General features: G+C 44.3%; 1 protein-coding gene across 2 annotated transcripts in view; it reads right to left on the bottom strand.

The window, feature by feature from the left end:
* Nucleotides 1–234: 234 nt before the first annotated feature.
* Nucleotides 235–26,232, bottom strand: part of LOC140485932 (lysozyme C-like) — a 41,154-nt gene continuing 15,156 nt past the window's right edge. The window contains exons 3-4 of one of the 2 annotated variants that reach the window (XM_072584376.1): nt 14,115–14,196; nt 235–425 (exon numbers count right to left, since the gene is read on the bottom strand). In XM_072584376.1, coding sequence (XP_072440477.1) covers nt 347–425; nt 14,115–14,196 — 161 coding nt within the window. In that variant the 3' untranslated portion in view covers nt 235–346. Of the gene's footprint in view, nt 426–8,708; nt 8,944–14,114; nt 14,197–26,232 lie in introns of those variants that run through there. The other variant, XM_072584377.1, reaches the window with a different exon arrangement.

Genomic DNA, 26,232 nt, shown 5'->3' with positions numbered 1-26,232 from the left:
TAGCAATACATCGACCAGGCCTATCATCTCTTTACACATTTTGCTGGCATCCTTCATCATCTATGAATTCTCAAGTCACCCCAATATCTCTTCCAATCGGGAAAACAAATTTCCACAACATTTCATTCCAGCTGAGACTCCACCCCCCAGAATTAGCTCCATTATTTAAAGGAACAGCGTGCGTTTTGATATTTGCTTGCGTTTGTTTTGATAATCGGTGGCAGTAGCCTTTCTTTATTGCATTCCAAAACACATGAGCAACATACAGTCGAGAAACAGAAATGATTCCAGGCTGAAAGGTGTCAAAGCGGCCAGATTTTGATGAAGACATCAGATCCAGATCTGATTATAAATTAAAATCTATACCACAATCTTCATAGTAGTCATCAAATGATGTCCTGTTGCAGTTCTTGACCCAGCTGTCCCTGTAACACCAAAGCATCAGAAACATGATGTCAGTCAGTGAGATGTAACCTTTTTGTGAGCTTTTATTGTCCAAAGGTATTGGACTGTCCCTCCCGAAGGTAGATGAGGGTGCGGTGGAGCAAATCATTCGCTGCAGAAATATTGTGGCAACTGAAGGACCAAAGGCTACAGCTGAATCGTTGAAAGTGCAATTGTAAGTGAAATGGAGACAGTACTTCCCAGTGACAGAAACAGAAGATTTGTTTGGGCCATAAATACGGGTTATGGATGGGAGTGAGACAAAGTGATCAAAGTCAGCCTCGCCTGAAATTAATTCAATGAAATCTGGAACACCTCGTGCAATGGTGATGTGCAGAGTGTGACTATCAATCTGCTCTAACTAACTATAATATAGGAACGGAGAAATGTTCAAATGAATTTCCAATTACTTCAAAATACTTCTTGAAACACATTGTAAGATAATATGCCAAAAAAAATCAATGTTTTAGTAATTCTCTCATAGAATGTGAGCATCATGAATTGCCCTTGAGAAGATGATGATGCGTTGCCGACTTGAATCATTGAACAAAGAACAAAGAAAATTACAGCACAGAAACAGGCCCTCCGGCCCTCCAATCCTGCGCCAACCCAGATCATCTATCTAAACCTGTCACCTATTTTCCAAGGATTTGCATCCCTCTCTTCCCTGCCCATCCATGTATCTGTCTAGATACATCTTAAATGATGCTATCATGTCTGCCTCGACCACCTCTCCTGGCAACACATCCCAGGCACCCACCACCCTCTGTGTGAAGAACTTTCCACGTATATCTCCCTTAAACATTTCCCCTCTGACCTTGAACTTGTGACCCTTAGTAATTGAGTCACCCACTCTGGGAAAAAAGCTCCTTGCTATCCACTCTATCTATAACACTCATGATTTTGTAGACCACAATCAGGTCTCCCCTCAACCTCCAGCTTTTGAATGAAAATAATCCTAATTTACTCAACATCTTTTCATGGCTTGCACCGTCCATACCAGGCAATATCCCAGTGAACCTCCTCTACACCCTCTCCGTACGTAATATTCCAAATGTGACCGTACCAAGGTCTTATACAATTGTAACATGACCTGCCAATTCTTCTACTCAATACTCTGTCCGATGAAGGAAAGCATGCCCTGTGCCTTCTTGACCACTCTATCGGTCTGCTTTGCCACTTTCAGGGTACAATCGACCTGAACACTCAGATCTCTCTGTACATCAATTTTCCGCAAGGCTTTTCAGTTTACCATATAGTTCACTCTAGAATTGGATCTTCAAAAATGCATCACCTCGCATTTGCCCAGATTGAACTCTATCTGCCATTTCTCCACCCAATTCTCTAATCTATCTATATTCTGCTGCATTCTCTGACAGTCCCCTTCACTGTCTGATACTCCACCAATCTTAGTGCCATCTGCAAACTTGCTAAACAGACCACCTGTACCTTCCTCCAGAACATTCATATATATCACAAACAACAGTGGTCCCAGTACAGATCCCTGTGGAACACCACTGGTCACAGGTCTCCATTTTGTGAAACTCCCTTCCACTACCACTCTCTGTCTCCTGTTGCCCAGCCTGTTCTCCATCCATCTAGCTAATACACCCAGGACCCCTTGAAACTTCACTTTCTCCATCAGCCTATCATGTGGAACCTTATCAAACTTCATACTGAAGCCCATGTGCATGACACCTACAGCCTGTCCCTCATCAATCAACTTTGTCACTTCTTCAAAGAATTCTATTAAGTTGGTTAGTCATGACCATCCCTGCACAAAGCCATGTTGCCCATCACTGATAAGCCCATTTTCTTCCAAATGTAAACAGATCCTATTCCTCAGTATCTTTTCCAGAAGCTTCCCTATTTTGATGTCAGGCTCACTGGTCTATAATTACCTGGATTATTCCTGCTACCCTTCTTAACTAAGGGGGCAACATTAACAATTCTCCAGTTCTCCGGGACCTCACCCGTGTTCAAGGATACTGCAAAGGTATATGTTAGAGCCCCAGCTATTACCTCTCTCCTTTCCCTCACTAACCTGGGATAGATCCCATCTGGACCTGGGGACTTGTCTACCTTAATGTCTTTTAGAATACACAACACTTCCTTTCTCTTTATGCCAACTTGACCAACAGTAATCAAAGATCTATCCCTTATCTCAACATCTGTCATGTCCCTCTCCTTGGTGAATACCGATACAAAGTACTCATTACGAATCTCACCCATTTTCTCTGACTCCACGCATATCTTTCCTCCTTTGTTCTTGTGTGGGCCAACCCTTTCTCTAGTTACCCTCTTACCCCTTATGTACGAATAAAAGACTTTGGGATTTTCCTTAACCCTGTTTGCAAAAGATATTTCATGGCCCATGTTAGCCCTCTTAATTCCTCATTTCAGATTGGTCCTACGTTCCCGATATTCTTCCAAAGCTTCATCTGTTTTCAGTCGCCTAGACCTTATATATGCTTCCTTTATCCTCTTAGCTGATCTCACAATTTCACCTCTCATCCATGGTTCCCTAATCTTGCCATTTCTATCCCTCATTTTCACAGGGATATGTCTGTCCTGCACCTTAATCAGCTTCTCTTTAAAAGCCTCCCACACGTCAAATGTGGATTTACCTTTGAAGAGCTGCTCTCTATCTACGTTCCCTAACTCCTGCTGAATTTTGCTACAGTTTGCCTTCCCCCAGTTTAGCACTCTTCCTTTCAAGAAGTGTGTCCAGCTGCAGATCTTGTTTGACTGTATGATGGCTCTGGAGCTGCGGAGAGACTCACTATGGAGCATGCTGAGGGGGTTGTGGACAGCACATTTAGTGAATTGGTCACACAGCAGATTAGGATTACTGAGGTAGACAGGGAATGGCTGATCAAAAGGCAGAGGAAGAATAGGAAGGCAGTGCAGGTGTCCCCTGTGATCATCTCCCTCCAAAACAGGTATACCGTTTTGGCTACTGCTGGGGGAGATGGCTCACCAGGGGAGGACCATGGCAACCTATCTTTGAAAGCCTCCCACATATCAAATGTGGACTTCCCTTCAAATAACTGTATCCAATCCATATTTCCCAGCTCCTGCCGAATTTTGATATAATTGGCCTTGGCCCAGCTTTGTACTCTTCCCTTAGGACCACTCTTATCTTTGTCTACAAGTATTCTAAAACTTACAGAACTGTGGTCACCATTCCCAAAGAAATCCCCCAGTGCAACTTCTACCACCTGGCCTGGCTCATTCCCCAACACCAGGTCCAATATGTCCCCTTCCCTCATTGGACTATTGACATACTACCCCAGAAAATGTTCCTGGACACTCCTTACAAATTCTGCCCCATCCAGACCTCTGACACCAAGTGTATCCCAGTCAATGTTGGGAAAATTAAAACCTCCCATCACCACTACCCTGTTGCCTCTACATCTTTCCATAATCTGTTTATGTATTTGTTCTTCTGCCTCACATTCACTGTTGGGAGGCCTATAGTACAGACCCAACAAGGTAACTGCACCCTTCTTATTTCTCAGCTCCACCCATAATGCCTCACTGCTCAAGCCCTCCATAGTGTCCTCCTTTAGCACAGCCGTGATATCATCCCTGACCAGCAATGCAAATCCTCCCCTCCCTTTTACTTCTCTCCCTGTCTCGTATGAAGACATCATCATTGCCAATCATCATGCCCTCCCTTCAACCAAGTCTCTGAGATTGTAATAATGCCATACTCCCAGGCACTGATCCAAGCCCTAAGTTCATCTGCCTTACACACTATACTTGCATTAAAGTAGATGCACTTCTCAAAATCATGAAGGATATAGGCAGGGTAGGTAGAGAGCTTTTTCCCAGGGTGAAGGATTGAGTAACAAGAAGTTATGCTCTCAAGGTGAGAGGAGAAAAGTTTAAGGGGGATATACACAGAAAGTACTTTACACAGAGGGTGGTAGGTGCCTGGAACACATTGCCAGCAGAGGTAGTAGAGGCAGGCATGGTAGTTTCATTTAAGTTGCATCTGGACAGATGCATGAGTAGGTGGGGAGCAGAGGATACAGATGCTTAGGAATCGGACGATAGGTTTAGACAGTGGATTTGGATTGGTACAGGCTTGAAGGGCTGAAGGACCAGTTCCTGAGCTGTAAATTTTCATTGTTCTTTGGTCTTTGTTCTTTCTGACCACACTCATCTTTGTCCATGAGCATTCTAAAACTCACGGAATTGTGATCACTATTCCCAAAATAATCCCTAACTGAAACATCAACCACCTGGCTGGGCACATTCCCTAACACCAGGTCCAGTATGGCCCCTTCCTGAGTTGGACTATTTACATACTGCTCTCTAAAACCCTCTGAGATGCTTCTTACAAATTCTGTTCCATCTAGACCTCTAACACTAAGTGAATCCCAGTCAATGTTGGGAAAATTAAAATCTCCATCACCACCACCTTGTTGCTGTTCCATCTTTCCATAATATGTGTAGATATTTGTACCTTGCTGTTAGGGGGCGTGTAGTACAGCCCCAACATTGTTACTGCACCCTTTCTATATCTGAGCTCTGCCCATATTGCCTCACTGCTTGGGTCCTCCATAGTGCCCTCCTTCAGCCCAGCTGGGATATCCTCTCTGACCAGTAATGCAACTCCTCCACCCCATTACCTCCCTCTGTATTCCACCTGAAGCATTGATATCCTGGGATATTCAGTTGCCAATCATGTCCTTTCCTCAACCAAGTGACAGTAATAGTAGTGACATCATATTCCAGGTACTAATCCAAGCCTTAAGTTAGTTTGCCTTACCTACTACACTTTTTGCATTGAAACAAACATTGACCACAGTTCCACTGCGTCCATCATCTGTTCTCTGCCTACTCTTCCCCATTGACACGTTGACTTCATGATCTAGTTCCTTGCAGGCTTTAGTTGCTACCACTTTACTGTCCACGAACCTTCTCATTTGGTTCCCATTTCTCTGCCACATTAGTTTAAACCCTCCCAACAGCATTAGCAAAAGTGCCCCCAAGGACATTGGTTCCAGTCCAGCCCAGGTGTAGACCATCCAATTTATAATAGTCCCACCTCCCCCAGAACTGGTCCCAATGTCCCAAAAATCTGAACTCGTCCCTCCCGCACTATGTCTCCGGCCGTGTAATCATCCTGCCTATTCTTTCATCTCTCCTCTGACTACCATGTAGCACTGATAGCAATCCTGAGATTACTACCCCTGTAATATGTAGGATTTGAACTCACGTGTTGTCATTAGACCAGGATAGTCGAAGTTGGTGGGACCAGAGTGGACAGGGATGGTCAGTGGGTCTGGAGTGGAGCGGGATGGTCAGTGCGCCCGGAGTGGACAGGGATGGTCAGTGGGTCTGGAGTGGAGCGGGATGGTCAGTGCGCCCGGAGTGGAGCAGGATGGTCAGTGCGCCCAGAGTGGAGTGGGATGGTCAGTGGGGCCAGAGTGGACTGGGATGGTCAGTGGGCCTGGAGTGGAGTGGGATGGTCAGTGGGTCTGGATTGGAGCAGGTTGGTCAGTTGGCCGGAGTGGAGTGGCTAGGTCAGTGGGCCCAGAGTGGAGCAGTATGGTCAGTGGGCCCGGAGTGGAGTGGGATGGTCAGTGGGCCTGGAGTGGAGTGGGATGGTCAGTGAGTCTGGAGTGGAGCAGGATGGTGAGTGGGGCCGGAGTGGAGCGGGATGGTCAGTGGGCCCAGAGTGGAATGGGATGGTCAGACGGCTGGAGTGGAGTGGAATGGTCAGTGGGCCCAGAGTGGAATGGGATGGTCAGACGGCTGGAGTGGAGTGGCATGGTTAGTGGGATCGGAGTGGAGCAGGATGGTGAGTGGGGCCGGAGTGAAGTGGGATGGTCAGTGGGCCCAGAGTGGGGCAGGATGGTCAGTGGGGCCAGAGTGGAGTGGGATGGTCAGACGGCTGGAGTGGAGTGGGATGATCAGCAGTTAATGGACCAAGAGTGGAATGGAGCGGTCTGAGGGGTGGCTGTCCAGAGCTGGGTGGTCCCAATGTGGTCAGCCTGTCACACATGGTGGTCAGTGGCCTGTGAGGCCATTTGGGTCCGTTGAGCCTGGAGGAGAATGAGACCATTTGTGGAAAGTCCCCAGTATGGAACAACGGCAGGCTACAGAAGGACTGTAATATCTGCCTTTTAATTTTCTTTCCTCATTTTCCTCATTTATTCTATGAAGAATTATAAAGTAGAACTTCTAGAATTTTTTCCTGATTTCTCTGTTTTTGTACCTAATCTACTTTGGTATTGAAGTATTGTAACTAGGACCTTTGTACTGAAGATGACAACATGTATGGCGACATCATACAATTTTCACTGTACACCTGCACAGTTTTATTTGAGTACATGTAACAATAAAACCAAATTCTAATTCTAGACGTTCAATGCTGTTGAGGAGGGAGCTACAGGATTTTGACCTAGTGACACTGAAGTAACACCAAATGTTCCTAAGTCAGGGTGGTGAGGAACTTGCAGTGGGTGGTATTTCCATGTATTTGAGATTGTGTGGCTGTGGTGACTCGGTTTGGAAGGTGCTGTCTAAGGGACGTTGGTGAATTACTGCAGTACACCTTAGAGATGCTCTGCTGCTCCTGACCATCAGTGTTGGAGGGAGTGAATGCTTTTAGATGTGGTGCCAATCAAGTGGGCTGCTTTGTCCTGGATGGAATACTCCAACAAATGCAACCATCTTTCTATGTGCCCCATCTGCCCCTGGTTCCACTGACTCCAGTTATGCTCAGTCTTCTTGATGCCACACGAGATCAAATGCAGCCTTGATCTCAAGGACAGTCGCTCTCCCCTCACCCTCTGGGATTCAGCTCTTTTGTCCATGTTTGAGGTCAGGAGCTGAGTGGCCCTGGTGGAACCCAGACTGGGCGACACTAGCAGGTTATTGCTAAGCAGTTGTTGCCTGATAGCGCTGTTGACGACACCTTCCATCACTTTACTGATGATCAAGAGTAGACTGATGGGGTGTTAATTGCCTGGGATGGATTTGTCCTGATTTTCATGTTTCTTACATTCCTGGGCAATTTCACACATTGTTGGGTAGGTGCCAGTGTTGTAACTGTATGAGATGAGCTTAGCGAGGGGAGCGGCAGGTTCTCAAGCACAAGTCTTCAGTACCAAGACTGGAAAGTTGTCAGGCCCCATAGCTTTTGCAATATCCAGTGCCTCTAACTGTTTCTTGATATCACGTGGATTGAATCGAATTGGCTGAAGACTGGCATCAGTCACCTTGAGGAACTCTGGAGGAGGCTGAGATGGATCACCAACTCGGCACTTCTAGCTGAAGATTGGTTCAAATGCTTCAGCCTTATCCTTTGTACTGATGCTAGGCACCCACATAATTTAGGATGGATATATTTGTGCAGTTTCCAGCTCCACTCAGTCGTTTAATTGTCCACCACCACTAAGGAATGTGAAAGGGCTGTCAATATTACTGACCGAGATAATATAACAGCAGTCATCCATCATCAATATCATCATCTGTTAAGTGACACAGTTCAGAGCAGACTGATGTCTGTAATCGAGTTGAAAGGCAGACAATTGTTTTATGATATTCTTTGACTCTTATTTTCAGTTTGGACTCCATCCTGATGTTTACGTTTGAAGAGCTGATACAATGCCAAAAAAATCACACCTCATTCAATGGGAGCATCTTCCCCATTAATTTACAGCAACTTTGGGAATGTTTCTCCTGATTTACTTCAGACACAGTCTCATAGCCTCAGCTGTATTGGGCTGCTGCATGCTCCCAATGTCCATCAGGCTAAAATCTTTCTCCCAATGATGAGCATCAAGTCACCACATGTCCGTGACCAGTTCACCAGAGCTGGCCAGTATGTTAGACAGCAGCCTTCCAAAACACATACCCCATTGTGTGTGTACGGCATATAACCACTGTAACAGACTCTATGTTGCACATCTTTCCTGTAATGTGATTTGGAGATGCCAGTATTGGACTGGCGTGTACAAAGTTAAAAATCATACAACACCAGGTTATACTCCAACAGATTTAATTGGAAGCACACTAGCTTTCGGAGCGCCGCACCTTCATCAGGTGATAGTGGAGGGCTCAATCCTAACACACAGAATTTATAGCAAAAATTTACAGTGTGATGTAACTGAAATTATACATTGAAAAATTGATTGTCTGTTAAGCCTTTCATCTGTTAGAATACAGTGATAGTTTCACTTCTTTCATGTGTAATCACAATCCAAAACATATTAAAACAGCCATCCCCTATGGATAAGCCCTACTCATACACCGGATCTGCTCAGATGATAGGAACATGACAGACACCTGGAAATACTCAGGGATGCCCTCACAAGAACGGGGTATGATGCCCAACTCATCGACCGCCAGTCCCAACGTGCCACAGCATGGAACCGTAATGACCTTCTCAGAAGACAGACACGGGCTGCAACCGACAGGGTACCCTTCGTTGTTCAGTATTTCCCAGGAGCTGAAACATTACACCATGTTCTTCGTGACCTGCAACACATTATCAATGAGGATGAGCACCTCACCAAGACTTTCCCCACACCTCCACTACTTGCCTTTAAACTTGCCGCTAAACCTCAAACAGATCGTTGTTCGTAGCAAGCTGCCCGGCTCTCAGGACAACTCTATACAACCCTGTCATGGTAGGCGCTGCAAGATGTGTCAGAGTGTGGACATAGGTACCACTATTACGCGTGGGAACACCTCCCACCTTGTACACGGCAGGTACTCGTGTGACTCAGCCAACGTTGTCTATCTTATACGTTGCAGGCAAGGATGCCCGGAGGTATGGTACATTGGGGAAACCGAGCAAAGGCTACGACAACGGATGAATGGGCACTGCACAACAATCAACAGACAGGAGGGTTCCCTCCCAGTTGGGGAACACTTCAGTGGTCCAGGACATTCAGCCTCGGACCTTCAGGTGACCATCCTCCAAGGTGGACTTCGGGACAGGCAGCAGAGGAAAGTGGCCGAGCAGAGGCTGATAGCTAAGTTCGGTACCCATAGGGAGGACCTCAACCGGGACCTTGGGTTCATGTCACATTACAGGTGATCACCATTACACTATACACACACACAGATACTCCTACACACACACACTCTCACACACACACGGACACACAGACACCTACACACACCCTTACAAACAAACACACTCCCAGACTCACACATGCACCCCCTCACAGACTTAAGACACTCTGCACTCACTACACAAACACATACACTTTCTCACACTCACAATCCCCACCCCAGACAGACACACACACACACAGACAGACAAAGACCCACATGCACACATATATTTTGTGGGGTGAATTTGCACTTGCAGAGTTCCATTGTACTTTGCTCAAAAACTGCATGAATTCATGTAAAACTCCGTTATCTCACATGTTAGACGAGAATCAATCTAAACATCATGGCATAGACAGAGAACACAGGGGGCTAACACCTTCAACCCTTTTTGCAATGAGAGAGCATTTTGGTGATAGTGGCCACAACTGACTCACATTCTGCATAGCTGTGGAGAAGGAGACAAGCAGGCACAATGGGAGGATATTTCATTGGGGAAAAGGAAACTATGATACTATCAGACGTGCATTGGGAAGCATGGACTGGGAGCAATTGTTCCATGGAAAGGGCATTATAGACATGTGGAGACTGTTTAAGGAACAGTTGTTGCAAGTGATGAATAAATATGTCCCTCTGAGACAGGCAAGAAGGGGTAAGATAAAGGAACCTTGGATGACAAGAGTGGAGGAGCTTCTCGTCAAAAGAAAGAAGGCAGTGTACGTAAGGTGGAGGAAGCTAGGGTCTTGCTCAGCTCTAGAGGATTCCAGACAGGTGAAGAAGGAGCTCAAAAATGGTCTGAGGAGAGCCAGGAGGGGGCATGAGAAAGGCTTTTCAGGAAGAATTAGGGAGAATCCAAAGGCATTTTACACGTATGTGAGGAATAAGAGAATGATCAAAGAAAGAGTAGGGCCAATCAGGGATAGCATAGGGAACTTGTGTATAGAGTCTAGGAGGTAGGGGAAAATCTAAATGAGGTTTTTGCTTCTGTCTTTACAAAAGAAAAGGACCCTATAGTGAATGAAACCATTGAGGAGCAGGTAAGCAGGCTGGAACGAATAAAGTGAGGAAGCTGATGTGTTGAAAATTTTAACAAACATTAAGATTGACAAGTCGCCAGGCCTGGACCAGATTTTTCCTTGGCTGCTTTGGGAAATGAGAAATGTAATTGCTTCACCGCTTGTGAAGGTCTTTGCATCCTCGCTCTCCACTGGAGTCGTACCTGAGGACTGGAGAGAGGCAAATGTAATTCCTCTCTTCCAAAAAGGAAATAGGGAAATCCCCGGCAATTACAGACCAGTCAGTCTCCCGTCTGTCATCTGCAAGGTGTTAGAAAGGATTCTGAGGAATAGGATTTATGACCATCTGGAAGAGCATGGCTTGATTAAAGGTAGTCAGCACGGCTTTGTGAGAGGCAGGTCATGCCTCACAAATCTTATTGAGTTCTTTGAGGATGTTACTAGACAAGTTGATGAGGGTTGAACAGTAGATGTGGTGTATATGGACTTCAGCAAGGCATTTGATAAGGTTCCCCATGGTAGGCTCATTCAGAAGGTCAGGAGGAATGGGATACAGGGGAACATAGCTGTCTGGATACAGAATTGGCTGGCCAACAGAAGACAGTGAGTGGTAGTGGAAGGAAAATATTCTGCCTGGAAGTCAGCGGTGAGTGGTGTTCCACAGGGCTCTGTTCTTGGGCCTCTACTCTTTGTAATTTTTATTAATGACTTGCATGAGGAGATTGAAGGATGGGTTAGCAAGTTTGCAGACCAAGTTTGCAGACGACACAAAAGTTGGAGGTGTCATTGACAATGTAGAGGACTGTTGTAGGCTGCAGCTTGACATTGACAGGATGCAGAGATGGGCTGAGAGTTGGCAGATGGAGTTCAACCTGGATAAATGCGAAGTGATGCATTTTGGAAGGTTGAACTTGAAAATTGAGTACAGGATTAAGGATAGGATTCTTGGCAGGGTGGAGGAACAGTGGGATCTTGGTGCGCAGGTACATAGATCCCTTAAAGTTGAAGGGCTGATGCCCGAAACATCGATTCTCCTGTTCCTTGAATGCTGCCTGACCTGCTGCGCTTTTCCAGCAACACATTTTCAACCCAGGTGGACAGGGTTGTTAAGAAAGCATATGGTGTTTTGGCTTTCATTAACAGGGGGATTGAGTTTAAGAGTCGTGAGATCTTGTTGCAGCTCTATAAAACTTTGGTTAGACCGCACTTGAAATACCGTGTCCAGTTCTGGTCGCCCGATTATAGGGAAGATGTGGATGCTTTGGAGAGAGTTCAGAGGAGGTTTACCAGGATGCTGCCTGGAATGGAGGGCTTATCTTACGAAGAGAGGTTGACTGAGCTCGGACTTTTTTCATTGGAAAAAAGGAACCTAATTGAGGTGTACAAGATAATGAGAGGCATAGATAGAGTTGATAGCCAGAAACTTTTTCCCAGGGCAGAAATTGTTAACACGAGGGGACATAGTTTTAAGCTGTTTGACGGAAAGTATAGAGGGGATGTCAGAGGTGGGTTCTTTATGCAGAGAGTTGTGAGAGCATGGAATGCGTTGCCAGCAGCAGTTGTGGAAGCGAGGTCATTTGGAATATTTAAGAGGCTGCTGAACATGCATATGGTCACAGAAATTTGAGGGTGCATACATGAGGATCAATGGTTGGCACATTATCTTGGGCTGACAGGCCTGTGCTGTGCTGTACTGTTCTATGCTCTATATTGTCTAGCTATTGCCATTGTTAACAGCTAACCTGAGAATGCAACGTTTTAAAAAAAAAGGTTTTGTGATTTACACATGAAAGAAGTGAAACTGTCATGGCATTCTAACAGACAAATCAATTTTTCAATGTATAATTTCAGTTACATCAGACTGTAAATTTTTGCTATATATTCTGTGTTAGGATTGAGCCTCCACTACCACCTGATAAAGGAGCGTCGCTCCGAAAGCTAGTGTGCTTCCAATTAAACCTGTTGGACTATAACCTGGTGTTGTGTGATTTTTAACTTTCTGTAGCATGATATACAACACACACACACCATGCAGACATCCTTGTATGCATGCTGTAATTTTCCCATAACACAGCGAACCTGTCTGTAACACACCTGACTGTAACACTTGAAGGAAAACGTATCCTTGTCAGATTCATTACAATACTCACCCAACTGACCCCTGAACTGAACATTGTTACAACACAAGGACACACAGCCAAACCAAATCAGCCTCCCTGTCCCTGCCTCGACAACACAGACAAATGAAAGCCTTGAAAGTTCCTCAAGACTGATACCAACAGTTTCCGACCAGATTTTAGTCCATAACCTGCCCTAGACTTTCTAAATAACAAGTACAAGGCAAGAGGTTTGTAGCTGAAACAAATGTTTTACCATTTTTTAAGGAATGCAGTACCTTTTGTCAAGTAAAGTTAAACAACAGGGAATCTAATTAATGTCGAATTAATTTAAACTTTATTTTCTTTGATTCTAGCCCCCTCCTTCTCACACACAGACAGACAAACTGACACAGTTAAGGGATGAACCAAAAAGAAAAATAAAGTCAGGTGTAACTAAAGTGTAGCTCACTTCATAAGTCTCTATGACACAGAATCACACAGGCACAGGGGGCTGTATCTTGCTCAGTTTCCTGAAGGTACCAGTTCATGCAAACTGTTTCCAATCAGGTCCCAAGAATACTCATGGATTACTGAGAGCTGAGATTCTATTCTCTGAACATTCAATAAGTTGGCAATGGGAGGACAGCCAGGGAGCAACCAAGGCTCTGTCCTGCAGCTGTCACAGACACAATCCTTCTGAATGAAAACACTGTTCAGAAACCAGTTCAAACTCTGGTTCCTCTCTGTTCGACTGGTTAGACAGCTTAAAAATATGGGATAGACCATTTAGGACAGAGATGAGGAGAAACTTCTTCACCCAGAGAGTGGTGGCTGTGTGGAATGCTCTGCCCCAGAGGGCAGTGGAGGCCCAGTCTCTGGATTCATTTAAGAAAGAGTTGGATAGAGCTCTCAAGGATAGTGGAATCAAGGGCTATGGAGATAAGGCAGGGACAGGATACTGATTAAGGATGATCAGCCATGATCATATTGAATGGTGGTGCAGGCTCGAAGGGCAGAATGGCCTACTCCTGCACCTATTGTCTATTGTCACTGTTGAAGGCCCCTGTTGCCATCTAAACATCTGCCATCTGCCTGAGGATAAGGCCTCTCCAGAGTCAAAGTGTCTAGAGAGCACCTTGAACAAGAATCAATCTGCAATTAACCCTCAGGATTGGTCTCACGAACAAATATCAGTTTTGTTCTGACTTTAAAAAAACACAAGCTGCTCCTCACAGTCCAAAGGTCACCGTCAACTTTTATCTCATGGTTTATAGCTCTTAACCAAAAAATGGATAATGAAATAATGGAAAATCAGCAAGGGTCCTAATACTGTTTATAATGAGCTGATTGTATGCACACAACTCCATTGCAGTAGTTATAACCTGAATACAGTAACCAGCACCATTCCATCCCACAGTTACAACCTCAAACCTTATATACAAAAGGAAATAAAGTGAGTCAGAGTTTACCGTACCAGGCCTTCATTTCGAGAAAGAACACCATTGTTGCAGCACAGCCAATGTTGACTCTGTAGTCATCACTGTCGGTTATTAAATCTATAACAATGAAATAAATGTGATCTTAGAATTAATGCTTATATCTGAGGAGTGTTTTAGTACAAAGTTGGAAAGCTCCAGGTTGAGAAGTCTCTCGGGTTGATGTTACTGGAAGCTTTCAATGCTGCTGCAGGGGGCATTGTCGGAAATCCTGAGAATGGACGGTTTTTACTGTTCTCGATGCTGTGCTGTGGTGTAATGAGGGTCCACATTCAGCAGCTCAGCAATGAGTGGAGACAACATGAACATCTGGAGAGAATTTCATGCCCTTTATACTTAACGGGGTTCCACATTCACCAATAAGAAATAGAAACATAGAAGGTAGAAACAGGAGGAGACCATTTGATCCGTTAAACCTGTTCTACCATTCAGTACAATCATGCTTGATCATTGAGTGCAATATATTAATTCCTCTCTCCTCCCACATCCCTTGATTCCTTCAGCCACAAGAGCATCTATCAACCTCCTTCCTGAAAACACTATCGTTTTGGCTTCAATCAGTTTACATGGTACTGAATTTCCAGACTCATCACTCTCTCAGAGAAGAAACTTGGTGGGCGGCACGGTGGCACAGTGGTTAGCACTGCTGCCTCACAGCGCCAGAGACCCGGGTTCAATTCCCGCCTCAGGCGACTGACTGTGTGGAGTTTGCGCATTCTCCCTGTGTCTGCGTGGGTTTGCTCCAGTTTCCTCCCACAGTCCAAAGATGCTCAGGTTAGGCGGATTGGCCCTGCTAAATTGCCCGTAGTGTGAGGTAAATGTAGGGGAATGGGTTGCACTTCGGTAGGTCGGTGTGGACTTGTTGGGCCGAAGGGCCTGTTTCCACACTGTAAGCAATCTAATCTGTAAAAAAAAACTTCTCATCTCAGTCTAAAAGATTTACCCCTTATCCTTAAACAATGATTCCCGATTGTGATTTACAACACCATCGAGAGTATCCTTTCTGCATGTATTCTGTCGAGTCCCTTTAGAATTTTACAGATTTCTATGAGATTCCACCCCCCACACCCCACCCCCACTTCACTGAATATTGTCCAAACCAAGTCAATTTCTCCTCCTATGTCAGCCCTGCCACCCCAGGAATCAATCCTGCACTCTCTCAATTGGAAGAAGATCCCTTCTTAGGTAATGAGACCAAAACTGCACACAATATTCTAGGAGTGGCCTAAAGGATGTCCTGTAGGAAGTTCTCCAATAACACGTGTTTATTAAATGTGATTTGCCTGTAACGTGATTTGTGAATTGCCAGTCTTGTTTTTAATAAAGTGAACTCCTGTTCACTGTCACACGATTCTCATCCCCGGCACTAGGTGTCGCTGTGCGTTGATGTCTGGACTCCATGTTGGCATCACGTGATCATTCAGCTCGAGCGCTTTCTCGTGAAGAGGTTCATGAAAGGTTTTGTGAAATGTTTGGGCTAGTGGACTTGGAAAAGCATCGTTAAAAATTCTCTAAAGCCTGAGGAAGCAATCTGTTAATGTAAAGCTTTAAAGTGTCAAGATAAGAGTAAAATTTCACTGGAAGTGACGAAGTGTACTACGACAGTTTTGAGGAGCACTTTGAAACTTGACTTTGTTATTTGTATTAAGAGATTTCCTTCTTTCTTTTTGTATATGGTTAGATGCTGTGCAGAGGGACCTGGGTGTCCTTGTGTATGAATCACACATGGTTGGTCGGCAGGTATACCAGGTAATTAGGAAGGCAAATGGAATTTTGTCCTTCATTGCGAAAGGGATTGAGTTTAAAAGCAGGGAGGTTATGTTGAGGCTGTACAGGATACCGGAGAGATCACATCTGGAGTACTGTGTGCAGGTTTGGTCTCCTTTTTTCAGAAAGGATGTACTGGCACTGGGTGGGGGCGCAGAACAGGTTCACTAGGTTGATTCCGGAGTTGAGGGGGTTGACTTATGAGGAGAGACTGGGTCGACTGGGATAATACTAATTGGAATTTAGAAGAATGAGGTGGGATCTGAAAGAAACATATAAAATTATAAAGGGAATTGATAAGATAGATGTAGAGAGGATGTTTCCACTGGTGCATGTAACTCGGACAATAGGGCATAGCCTCAAAATTAGAGGGAGCAGATTTGGGATTGAATTGAGAAGGAACCTCTTCACCCAGAGGGTTGTGAATCTGTGGAATTCCCTGCCCAGGGAAGTATTTGAGGCTTCCTTGGTACATGTTTTTAAAGCTAAGATAGATAATATTATGAACAATAAAGGAACTAAGGTTTATGGTGAGAAGGCAGGTATTTGGAGCTGAGGTCATGTAAAGTAAAGCCAAAGGATCTTATTGAGTGGTGGAACAGACTCAAAGGGCCAGATGGCCTACTCCTGCTCCGCGTTCTAATGTTCTTTATGTTTTCAAGTTCTTAAAGACTGAATGTGAATCTGTTTCGGTGACTAATCACTACGATAACCAACTGTAAAAAACCTCCCAGTACAGGGGCTCAGACATGGTCAGTCAGCTGCTCAGGGTGATCAGAGTCAGGAAACTCTGCACATTGTGGGTGAGGGAGAGAAAGGTGGAGGGGGGGGGGACACAAAGTTACCTGTGGTGCATGTGTGGAGATGTCCTGAGGGGGTGAGTGGGCTGTGCAGAAGAGATTCGGGGTGAGTCAGGGTCAGGTGTTAGTGAGGGTGAGAGGGGAAGATGTTGCAGGAAATGTTGGGTACAGTAGCAGAGATAGAGTGAGTGTGAGGTATCAATGAGAAGATGGTGGCACTTTCACTGGCAGAGTGGGGAAGGCCATTGATCTTCTTCCTACGTTCTGTGCATTCCTTCAGATGGTTGAGATTGCACTGGCCCAGATGGTAACCCAGGTCCAGGTTGGCGTTGTTCCAGTAGAATGGTGTCCTTTGTTGGCCCTGGAGAAAAGGACCATCCTGCCTCTGCATCACCCCATCCCCATCAGCGGTATCTCCATGTCCCTGACCACAAAGATAGGCACCAGTTTTCCATTGTCTGCCCCATCCATGGCCAGTGTCTGGAACCGTGCAGGGCAGCTCCGGACTGACAGTTCTTGTCTGGGGGCACAGTATCTTTTTAAAGATGGTGCTGCATCACAGATGTTGGTTAATTCTGAGATATCCAGGAATTGGGGAGTTGTTTTGGAACAGCACATGGTGTGATGGTGTGAGAATGTGTGAGGGGGCACCAAAGGGTGGGGTGGGTAATAAATCAGGAGGGTTTTGTAAGATATGGTGATAAATGCCCCCAAGCATCACAATGTGAAACCCTCTGAAAAAATTGACAAAACTGGCACTTGGTGAAAGAAATTAAGATCCAGCCCTTGATCTACCAAGGCAGGTTTCATTCTGGGATCAGACTTGGGCAGTGTTACCATTGGATGGGATCAGAAGACTGGTTGGAATGAAGTGTAGCCAGCAGGTATAGATGCCAATCGAGAGTAGTCAGTTGAAGATTTTGATGAGTTGCGCAATACAACACCATCCAACAAGTCAGTTACAACTACAAATTTGAGATATTACATTTGGTTCCGTCATGTAAATGATTAAGATATTGTGACTAGCTGGGATCCCAGTACAATACCCCCCCACCAGCTATTGCCTTCCATTCTAAAACAGACCTTACTCTTTGTTTCCTGCCCGCTCATCAGTTTTCTATCCATCTGAACACATGACCCTGAATCCTCACTCTAATTTTACACAACACACTAATCTTGTATGTGAGACTTTACCAAAAGCCTTCTGAAAGTCAACCACAGCCCTGGCTTGCCTGATCAGTTCTACTGATTACATCCTCAAAGAACTCCGGTAGATTTGCCAAGCCTGATTTCCCTTTTGTAAATCCATGCAGACTCAGTCTAATTTTAAGTTCTTTCCTGATTATGAGTTCTCTGCTCTTGACGATGGGGGGCAGAATCTTCCTCACTGCTGATGTCAGACTCACTGGTCTATAATTTCTGGTTTTCTCTCCATCCCCCTTTATAAATTGTGGGGTTACATTAGCTAACACCCAATCTGTAGAAACTGTTCCAGAGTCTAAAGAATCTTGGAAGTATCTACTATTTCTATATCACTTCTTCAATTATCAGGCCTGGCAATATATTGGGGTTCAAACCCAAGCTTTCTCTCATTCCCTAGTTTTCCCTTCATTATTTGCTGGTCCTCCTTTTGCTGATTTCTAAACTGTTCCTAGTCCTCAGGTGTCGTGTTTTCTCTTGCCAATTTGTGTTCGATGCAAAAAGGAGACATACAATCTCTAACTTTGATCGTAGACTTTGATTGTATGGTTTGGTCAATGTTCTCCATCCTTCCTTGCACCAGAAAGGAATAAACAACATTTGTAGTTCACCTATTCACTCTTTGAATGTTTGCCATTGCCTATTGACTGTCATTGTAACAGTAACTTTTGCCAAGCCATCATCGCCAACTCGCACCTCATATTGTTGTAGTTTCCCTTATTAAGATTTGAGATCATCATCTCAGAATCAACCACCTCACTCCCTATCTTAACCTTGAAATGGCTGGTCAGTGAACCTGCCTATTCTCATTATGGGGAATTTGGGGGCAGTGGATCAAAAATGCTGACCAGGACACCAAAACTGGCTCATTCTGACTTTCATTAAACTGAAAAATCCAGGTGATTCTGAATCTGCAGCTCATGATTAGATTACATTACAGTGTGGAAACAGGCCCTTCGGCCCAACAAGTCACATCGATCCGCAACCCACCCATACCCCTACATTTACCCCTTACCTAAGACTACGGGCAATTTAGCATGGCCAATTCACTTGACCTGCACATCTTTGGACTGTGGGAGGAAACCAGAGCACCCTGTGGAAACCCACGCAGACACAGGGAGAACGTGCAAACTCCACACAGTCAGTCGCCTGAGGCAGGAATTGAACCCAGGTCTCTGGCACTGTGAGGCAACAATGGTAACCACTGTGCCACCGTGCTGCTCATCTTCTGTTGTCTGAGATTCCTTTATCTGTTCAAACAATAGTTAATGTTTATTGGACAGGGGGTCAAATAATCCTCTCTCTTGACCATCACCCACTCTTTTCCTATCAACTGAAGTGAGAATCTCACTCTGTACCAGCTGGTAACATGGAAACTATAACAACCTCCTGAACAAGCTCATTCTAAGGACAGTTTCTCAGACAGTGCAGCACTCCCTCAAGTCCTGGAGTGGGGCTTTTATCTTCCAATCTGGAGAAAGGTTTCCATTGGTCACAGTCACAAGGTGGGGGAGACTACCATGTCCTTCCAGAATGGGGCCACCACTGGACATGGAATATTCTAAGGAATTACACAGAAATTGCGCACAGAGACAGGCCATTCATCACAACAAGTCTATTTGGAGATTTTTGCTCCACTCCTCCCAGCCTCCTTTATCTAAATCTCCCAGTGTAAACTTAATTATCTTCCCCCTCCCACATTGATGCAGTAACCTTTAAATCCATGTAAACTATTTAAATCAATGCCTCATTGTGGTGGAGTTCATCATTCTCACCGTTCTTTCAATAAGAAGCTGCTTCTCAATTCTCTAAAGTTGTTCGGCGTTATTTTACAGTGCAGTGACCTTGAGACTGGGACCAATGATCTGGGGAAATGGATTCAATTCCCATGAAGGCTGCTGGGCCATTGTGTTAGGAATGGTGACTGTGAAGCAATTGGATTAACATCAAAACCCGTCTGGTTCACTCATGTCTATTCAGGAAGGAAATCTGTTATCCTTCTCTGATCTGGCTGACACGTGACTCCAGACCCACCACAAGGGGACAGGATGTTAAACACCACCTTTTCAGGAGTAGTAATACTGATCTTATGTATGGCAGACAATCCCATGTATTAACATAAAACAAGTTTGATTTCTTGGTGAGCACCTTTTATTGACAGGCTGCAGATTGAGTTGAGACCACAAGTGGAAACACCATCACTATCATGACATGAAGCTAAGATCGCTTCACTGGAGTTTAATGATACAATTGTACAATTTAAGGATTTTCGTATGTCTAGCAAGTACCACATTATTGAAGAAGCTTTGTTAAAGCAAAGTGAATGGAAACAAATGTGGCAAAACTGGACTTGTATGGATTACATTTTTTAAGGAAAATTAGTATATGTTTAATGCAAATGTATTGTTGCAAGTAATGTAACATTGAAGAATTTTATGAAAGAAAACTGGTTGTTTTGGGCATAAATGTGATAAAATATGTTTATTATCATTTAGGATTTTTATCTTAGATGAGTGTAAGATGGACTTTAGATCATTGAGGCATAGAGTCATACATCATAGACACTGATCCTTCGGTCCAACCTGTCTGTGCCGACCACAATCCTAAATTATAAACTAGTCCCACCTGCCTGCACTTCACCATTATCCCTCCAAACATTTCTTCTTCATGTACCTATCCAAATGTCTTCAAAATGTTGTGACTGTACCTACATCATCCACTACTTCCTCTGGAAGTTCATTCCACACAAGAACCACTCCCTGTGTAAAAAAAGTTCCCATCATGTCTCTTTTTAAATCTTTCTCCTATCACCTTAAAACTATGGCCTCTAATGTTGAGATCAGTCACCCTAGGGAAAAGGTACCTCCCATTGACCCTATCTATAAGGGGTGGCACAGTGGCTTGCACTACTGCCTCGCGGCATCAGGGACCCAGGTTCAATTCCAGACTCAGGTGACTGTTTGAGTGGAGTTGGCATTCTCTCCCCATGTCTGGGTGCTCCAGTTTCCTCCCACAACCCAAGGATGTGCAGGTCAGGTGAATTGGCCATGCTAAATTACCCCTAGTGTTCAGGGATGTGTAGGTTTGATGCATTAGTTGGGGCAAATATAGCATAGGGGAATGCGTCTGGCTGGGTTACACTTTGGAGGGTTAGTATGGACTTGTTGGGCCGAAGGGCCTGTTTCCACATTAGGGATTCTATTATTAACCCTCATGATTTTACAAACCTCTATAAAGTCACCTCTCAGCCTCCTATGCTCCAATGATAAAAGTCCGAGCCTATCCCACCTCTTCTGAAAAATTATGGAATTTTTATTGGACTGGTCAGCCTCGCAGAGGTGGCTTTAGATTATGGAATGTTTCAATCCAGGGAGCTCACGAAGAAGTCATCAGGTTCTTAGAAATGAAAGTGGTTCGGCCACAAAGTGTGTTAGTGATCAGAATTGTGAAACTTTTGTCCTAAGGGACTTGGAAAGGGACTGTAAAACTGTCTCCTTAGTCCAAGGAGAAGAAACTAAGCAGTTTCGGTTAAGTATAAAACTGTAATAACTGAGATTGGAATGATATTTTTTGAGAATTGAGCATCTGTGAAGAAGAATGTTGGGAAAAAGATGGAAATTTTGATTTGATGTTTGTTATCAGATTTTCCTAAATGTCACGTATATATTGTACACATATAGCTTTCGCATATTTCTTTGCGTAGTAAACATATGTTCTGGTCTTAAAGAACATTTTGAGTCTCTTTCAACATGTCTCAATGACTAACCACGATGGCACCCAATCACAAAATAATTAATATAATGATATTTCAAGTCAGGTTTCATTTTGGAATCTGCTGAGTCCAATATTCCAATCGGGACAGGTTGGACTACAGAGCAATCCCAATTGGCTGAAACTGATGAAAGCAAGGGTGAGGTTGGAATATAGAACAGTACAGCACAGTACAGGCCATTCAGCCTTGATGTTGCACCGATTTTGTATCCTACTCTAAGATCAGACTAAGCTCCACATCCTTCATTTTACTATCATCCATGTGCCTATCCAAGAGTCACTTAATGGTCCCTAATGTATCAGACTCTACTACCACCACTGGCAGTGCATTCCATGCACTCACCACTCTCTCTGTAAAGAACCTACCTCTGACATTTTTCCTAATCACCTTAAAATTATGCCCCCTTGTGATAGCCATTTCCACCCTGGGAAAAAGCTTCTGACTATCCACTCTGCCTATACCCCTCATCATCTTGTACACCTCTATTTCATCACCTGTCACCTTTCTTCACTCCAATGAGAAAAGCCCTACCTCCCTCAACCTTTCTTCATCAGACATGCCCTCCAGTCCAGGCAGCATCCTAGTAAATCTCCTCTGCATCTTCTCTGAAGCTTCCAAATCCTTCCTATAATGAGGCAACCAGAACTGAACACAATATTCCAAGTGTGGTCTCGATCTCTGATCTTGTAATTATTACCAAAGTGCTGTCCACGTGCCTGAACCAGAGCTTGGTTTGGATTTGTGGGAGGGCTGTTTGTTCTAGTCTTTGCATCACTGCTTCTGCACAGGTCTCGTGGTTTGAGTGTGCAGTCCTTATTCATTGGTTCCCCGCTGTGTCATCCATTTTGTTTGTCCTATCAGCTCTCTTGGCTAAGGTTATGTCAATCGAGGTAAACAGCACCACTATATCGAATGGACATGTACTTGACGACACATTTCACATTCAACAACTAAATATGTGAACAGATCAATGGGATAACTATGGGCCCACCCATCTCCGGGCTCATAGCAGAAACAGTGATGCAAAGACTAGAACAAACAGCCCTCCCACAAAACTTCTAATTTAGGACTCCCCTACCCCAGGGAAAAAAACCTTGGTTATTCACCCTATATATGTCTCTCATGATTTTATAAACCTCTAAGATGTCATTTAAAATGTATCTAGAAAGATACATGAATGGAGCAGGGAGAAAAAGGATACAGACCTCTGGAAAATAAATGGCAGGTTTAGATAGAGGATCTGGATCGGTGCAGGCTTGGAGGGCCAAAGGTTTTGAGCTGTAATTTTCTTTGTTCTCTGTTCTCTATAAGGTCACCCCTTAGCCTCCGACACTCCAAGGAAAATAGCCCCAAGCTATTCAGCCTCTCCCTATAGCTCAAACCCTCCAACCCTGGCAACATCCTTGTAAATCTTTTCTGCTCCGTTTAAAGTGTCACAAAACTGGTCTCTTTTTATTCTAAAAGCTGTTCCTTTTCTCAGCGATAATGTGTCCTTGGTTTTTCTCAGAAGGGGTAATAAACAGCTCCCAGCTCTGATTAGACTGGTTTAGTACAGAGATTAAAGGGTATTGAGAGGCCTTTCTTTGTCCATATGTAAACAGATGAGACAAAGTGGTCATGTTTTAGAAGTGACCTGTATAATGAAAGGGGAGTGGTCAACTCTCCAGCTGAGCAGTTCAGTTCAGAACTAGTTAGGGGTTCAGTTGTGTGGAAACAGGCTCTCTCTCTCTCCTTCTGCCCTTTAACTTCAACCTGTAAGCAGCTGTTCCATTTTTAAAAACTGTTTTCTAAGGGAGTTTGCTTATTGGGACTGTTGTGTATATTCAGAACAGCATAATTAAGTCTAATTTGGATAGAATGAGTTCTGCAGGGGTTCGTTATTCTGTTCTTTGAGTTTCATTGTGTAATTTTGTGAATAAATTTCTAGTCAACTAGTCAACCAGTCAACCGAGCTAACATGCTCCAGGTAATTGTCACTGTACACTGACCGAAACAAATTGCAAAGTTATGGTCTGGGTTGCCTGCTCAAGAATGTTTTGAGTGGTCTGATGTAGTCCATAGCACAAGTTTCACAACATCTTTTCTATAGCAAAGAGACCAGAACTGAGTACAATAGTCCAAAAGTGGCCAGTGTGCCAAACACCTTCTTTACTACCCTCTCTATGAGGGGGTGGCACAGAGGCTCAGTGGCTAGCACTGCTGCCTCACAGCACCAGGGACCTGAGTTCAATTCTAGTCTTGGACAACTGTCTGTGTGGAGTTTGCACGTTCTGCCCGTGTCTGTGTGGCATTCCTCTAGGTACTCCGGTATCCTCCCAAAGATGTGCAGGTTAGGGTGGATTGGCCAAGGCTAGAATTGGCCTTTATTGGTCAGCACATTGAGTATAGGAGTTGTGAGGTCTTGTTGCAGCTGTACATGACATTACTTGGCCACTATTGGAATACTGCATTCAATTCTGGTTTCCTTGTTGTAGGAAATATGTTTTTAAACTTGAAACAGAACAGAAAATATTTTCAGGATTTTGCCAAGGTTGGAGGGTTTGAGCATGGGGAGGGGCTGTATAGGCTGGGGCTATTTATTTCAATGCAAGATGCCTGACAGGTAAGATGAATGAGCTCAGGGCATGGATGTACATGGGACTGGGATCTGATAGCTATTGCAGAAACCTGGCTGAGGGAGGGACAGGAGAACTGGCAGCTCAATGTTCCGGGGTACAGATGCTATAGGAACGACAGAAGGGGTGACAAGAGAGGAGGGGGAGGTGTGGTTTTGATTAAGGAGAACATCACAGCTGCACTAAGAGAAGACATTTTTTGAGGGTTTCTTCACTGACTCTATCTGGGTAGAACTGAGAAATAAGAAGAGGAAATCACCTTGGTAGCATTGTACTTAGGCCCCTGCAATAGTCAGTGAGAGATTGAGGAGCAAATATGCAAGGAGATCATAGCTACAGGAGTAATAGGGTTGTAACAGTAGGGGATTTTAACTTTCCTGACATCCACTGGGACTGCCATATAGTTAAGAGTTTGGCTGGAGACAAATTTGTTGTGTGTGTGTTCAGGGAGAATTTTTCATGTAGTGTGCAGATAGCCCTACTAGAGATGGGGCAAAATGTGACCTCCACTTGGGAATAAGGCAGGACATGTGACAGAAGTGTTCACGGGCGAGCACTTTGGAACCAGTAGCCATTATTCCAATAGTGTTAAAATAGCCATGGAAAAGGATAGTTAACATTCGAGTGAGTTTTGGGAAGATTTGTAGGTCAGCTTGAGATTCTGGATGTAGGTTTGCTCGCTGAGCTGGAAGGTTTGTTTTTATAAAAAGGAACCTTCCAGTTCCGCGAGCAAACCCACATTCAAATTAAAGTTCTAAATTGGGTCAAGGCCAATTTTTGATGGTCTCAGACCGAATTTTCAGAAGTTAATTTGGGGAAGCTGTTTGCAGGCAAAGGGAATTCTGGGAAATCGTATGCTTTCAAAAGTGAGTTTGAGTGGTCAGGGCCAACACATTCCTGTCAGAGTGGAGGGTAAGATTAGCAGGAACAGGGAACTCTGGGTGACTAGAGTTATTGAGGTGCTAGTCTTGAAAAGGAAGGAGGCACATAAAGACAGCTGGGATCAAGTGAATTCCTTGAGGAGTGTAGAGGGTGTTAAGAGTATACTTAAGAGAGAAATTGGAAGGACTAAAAGGGGATATGAAATATCATTGGCAGATAAGATAAAGAAGAATCCAAAGAGATTCAACAAGTACATGAAGGGCAAAAGAATAACCAAGGAGAGAACAGAGCCTCTTAAAGATCAACAAGGTCATCCATGTGCGAGGCCACAAGACATGGGTGAGATCCAAAATGAATATTTCTTGTCAGTATTTAATATGGATGCTATGGATGCCGGGGAACTTAGAGCAATAAATAGTGATGTTCAGAAGAGTGTCCCCCTTACACAAGAGGAGGTGTTAAGGTAGATAACTCCCCAGGACCTGATGGAGTATATCCCAAGACTTTGTAGGAGGCAAGGGAGGAAATTGCAAAGCCCCTATCAGATATATTTGTGTCATCAACAGCCTCGTGTGAAGTGACGATTGGAGGGTGACTAATGTTTGGCCATTATTTAAGAAAGACTGCAGGAAGTGCCAGGGAATTACAAACTGGTGACCTTAACATCTGTGGTGTGTATGATGTTTGGGGGGATTCTGAGAGACAGGATCTACAGGCATTTGAAGAGGCAAGGACTCATTTGGGATAATCAACATGGCTTTGTGCATGGGAAATTGTGTTTCATGAATTTGATTGAGTTTTTTTGAAGGGGTGACTAAGAAAGCACATGAGGGCAGTACAGGAGATGTTGTCAATTTGGAATTTAGCAAGGCCTTTGACAAGGTAAATTGTTGAGTAAGGTTAAATCTCGCAGGATCCAGGGAGAGCTAGCCAATTGGATACAAAATTGGCTGTAATGGTAGAAAATAGAGAGTAGTCATAGAGAGTTGCTTTTTAGACTGGAGGCCTGTGACCAGATGACGGTTTGGGAGGTATGGTTTGTGGATGATACCAAGATGGC

This window comes from Chiloscyllium punctatum, chromosome 15, assembly GCF_047496795.1.
Source record: "Chiloscyllium punctatum isolate Juve2018m chromosome 15, sChiPun1.3, whole genome shotgun sequence".
Lineage (NCBI taxonomy): Eukaryota > Metazoa > Chordata > Chondrichthyes > Orectolobiformes > Hemiscylliidae > Chiloscyllium > Chiloscyllium punctatum.
This window is presented reverse-complemented; position numbering and strand designations above follow the sequence as displayed.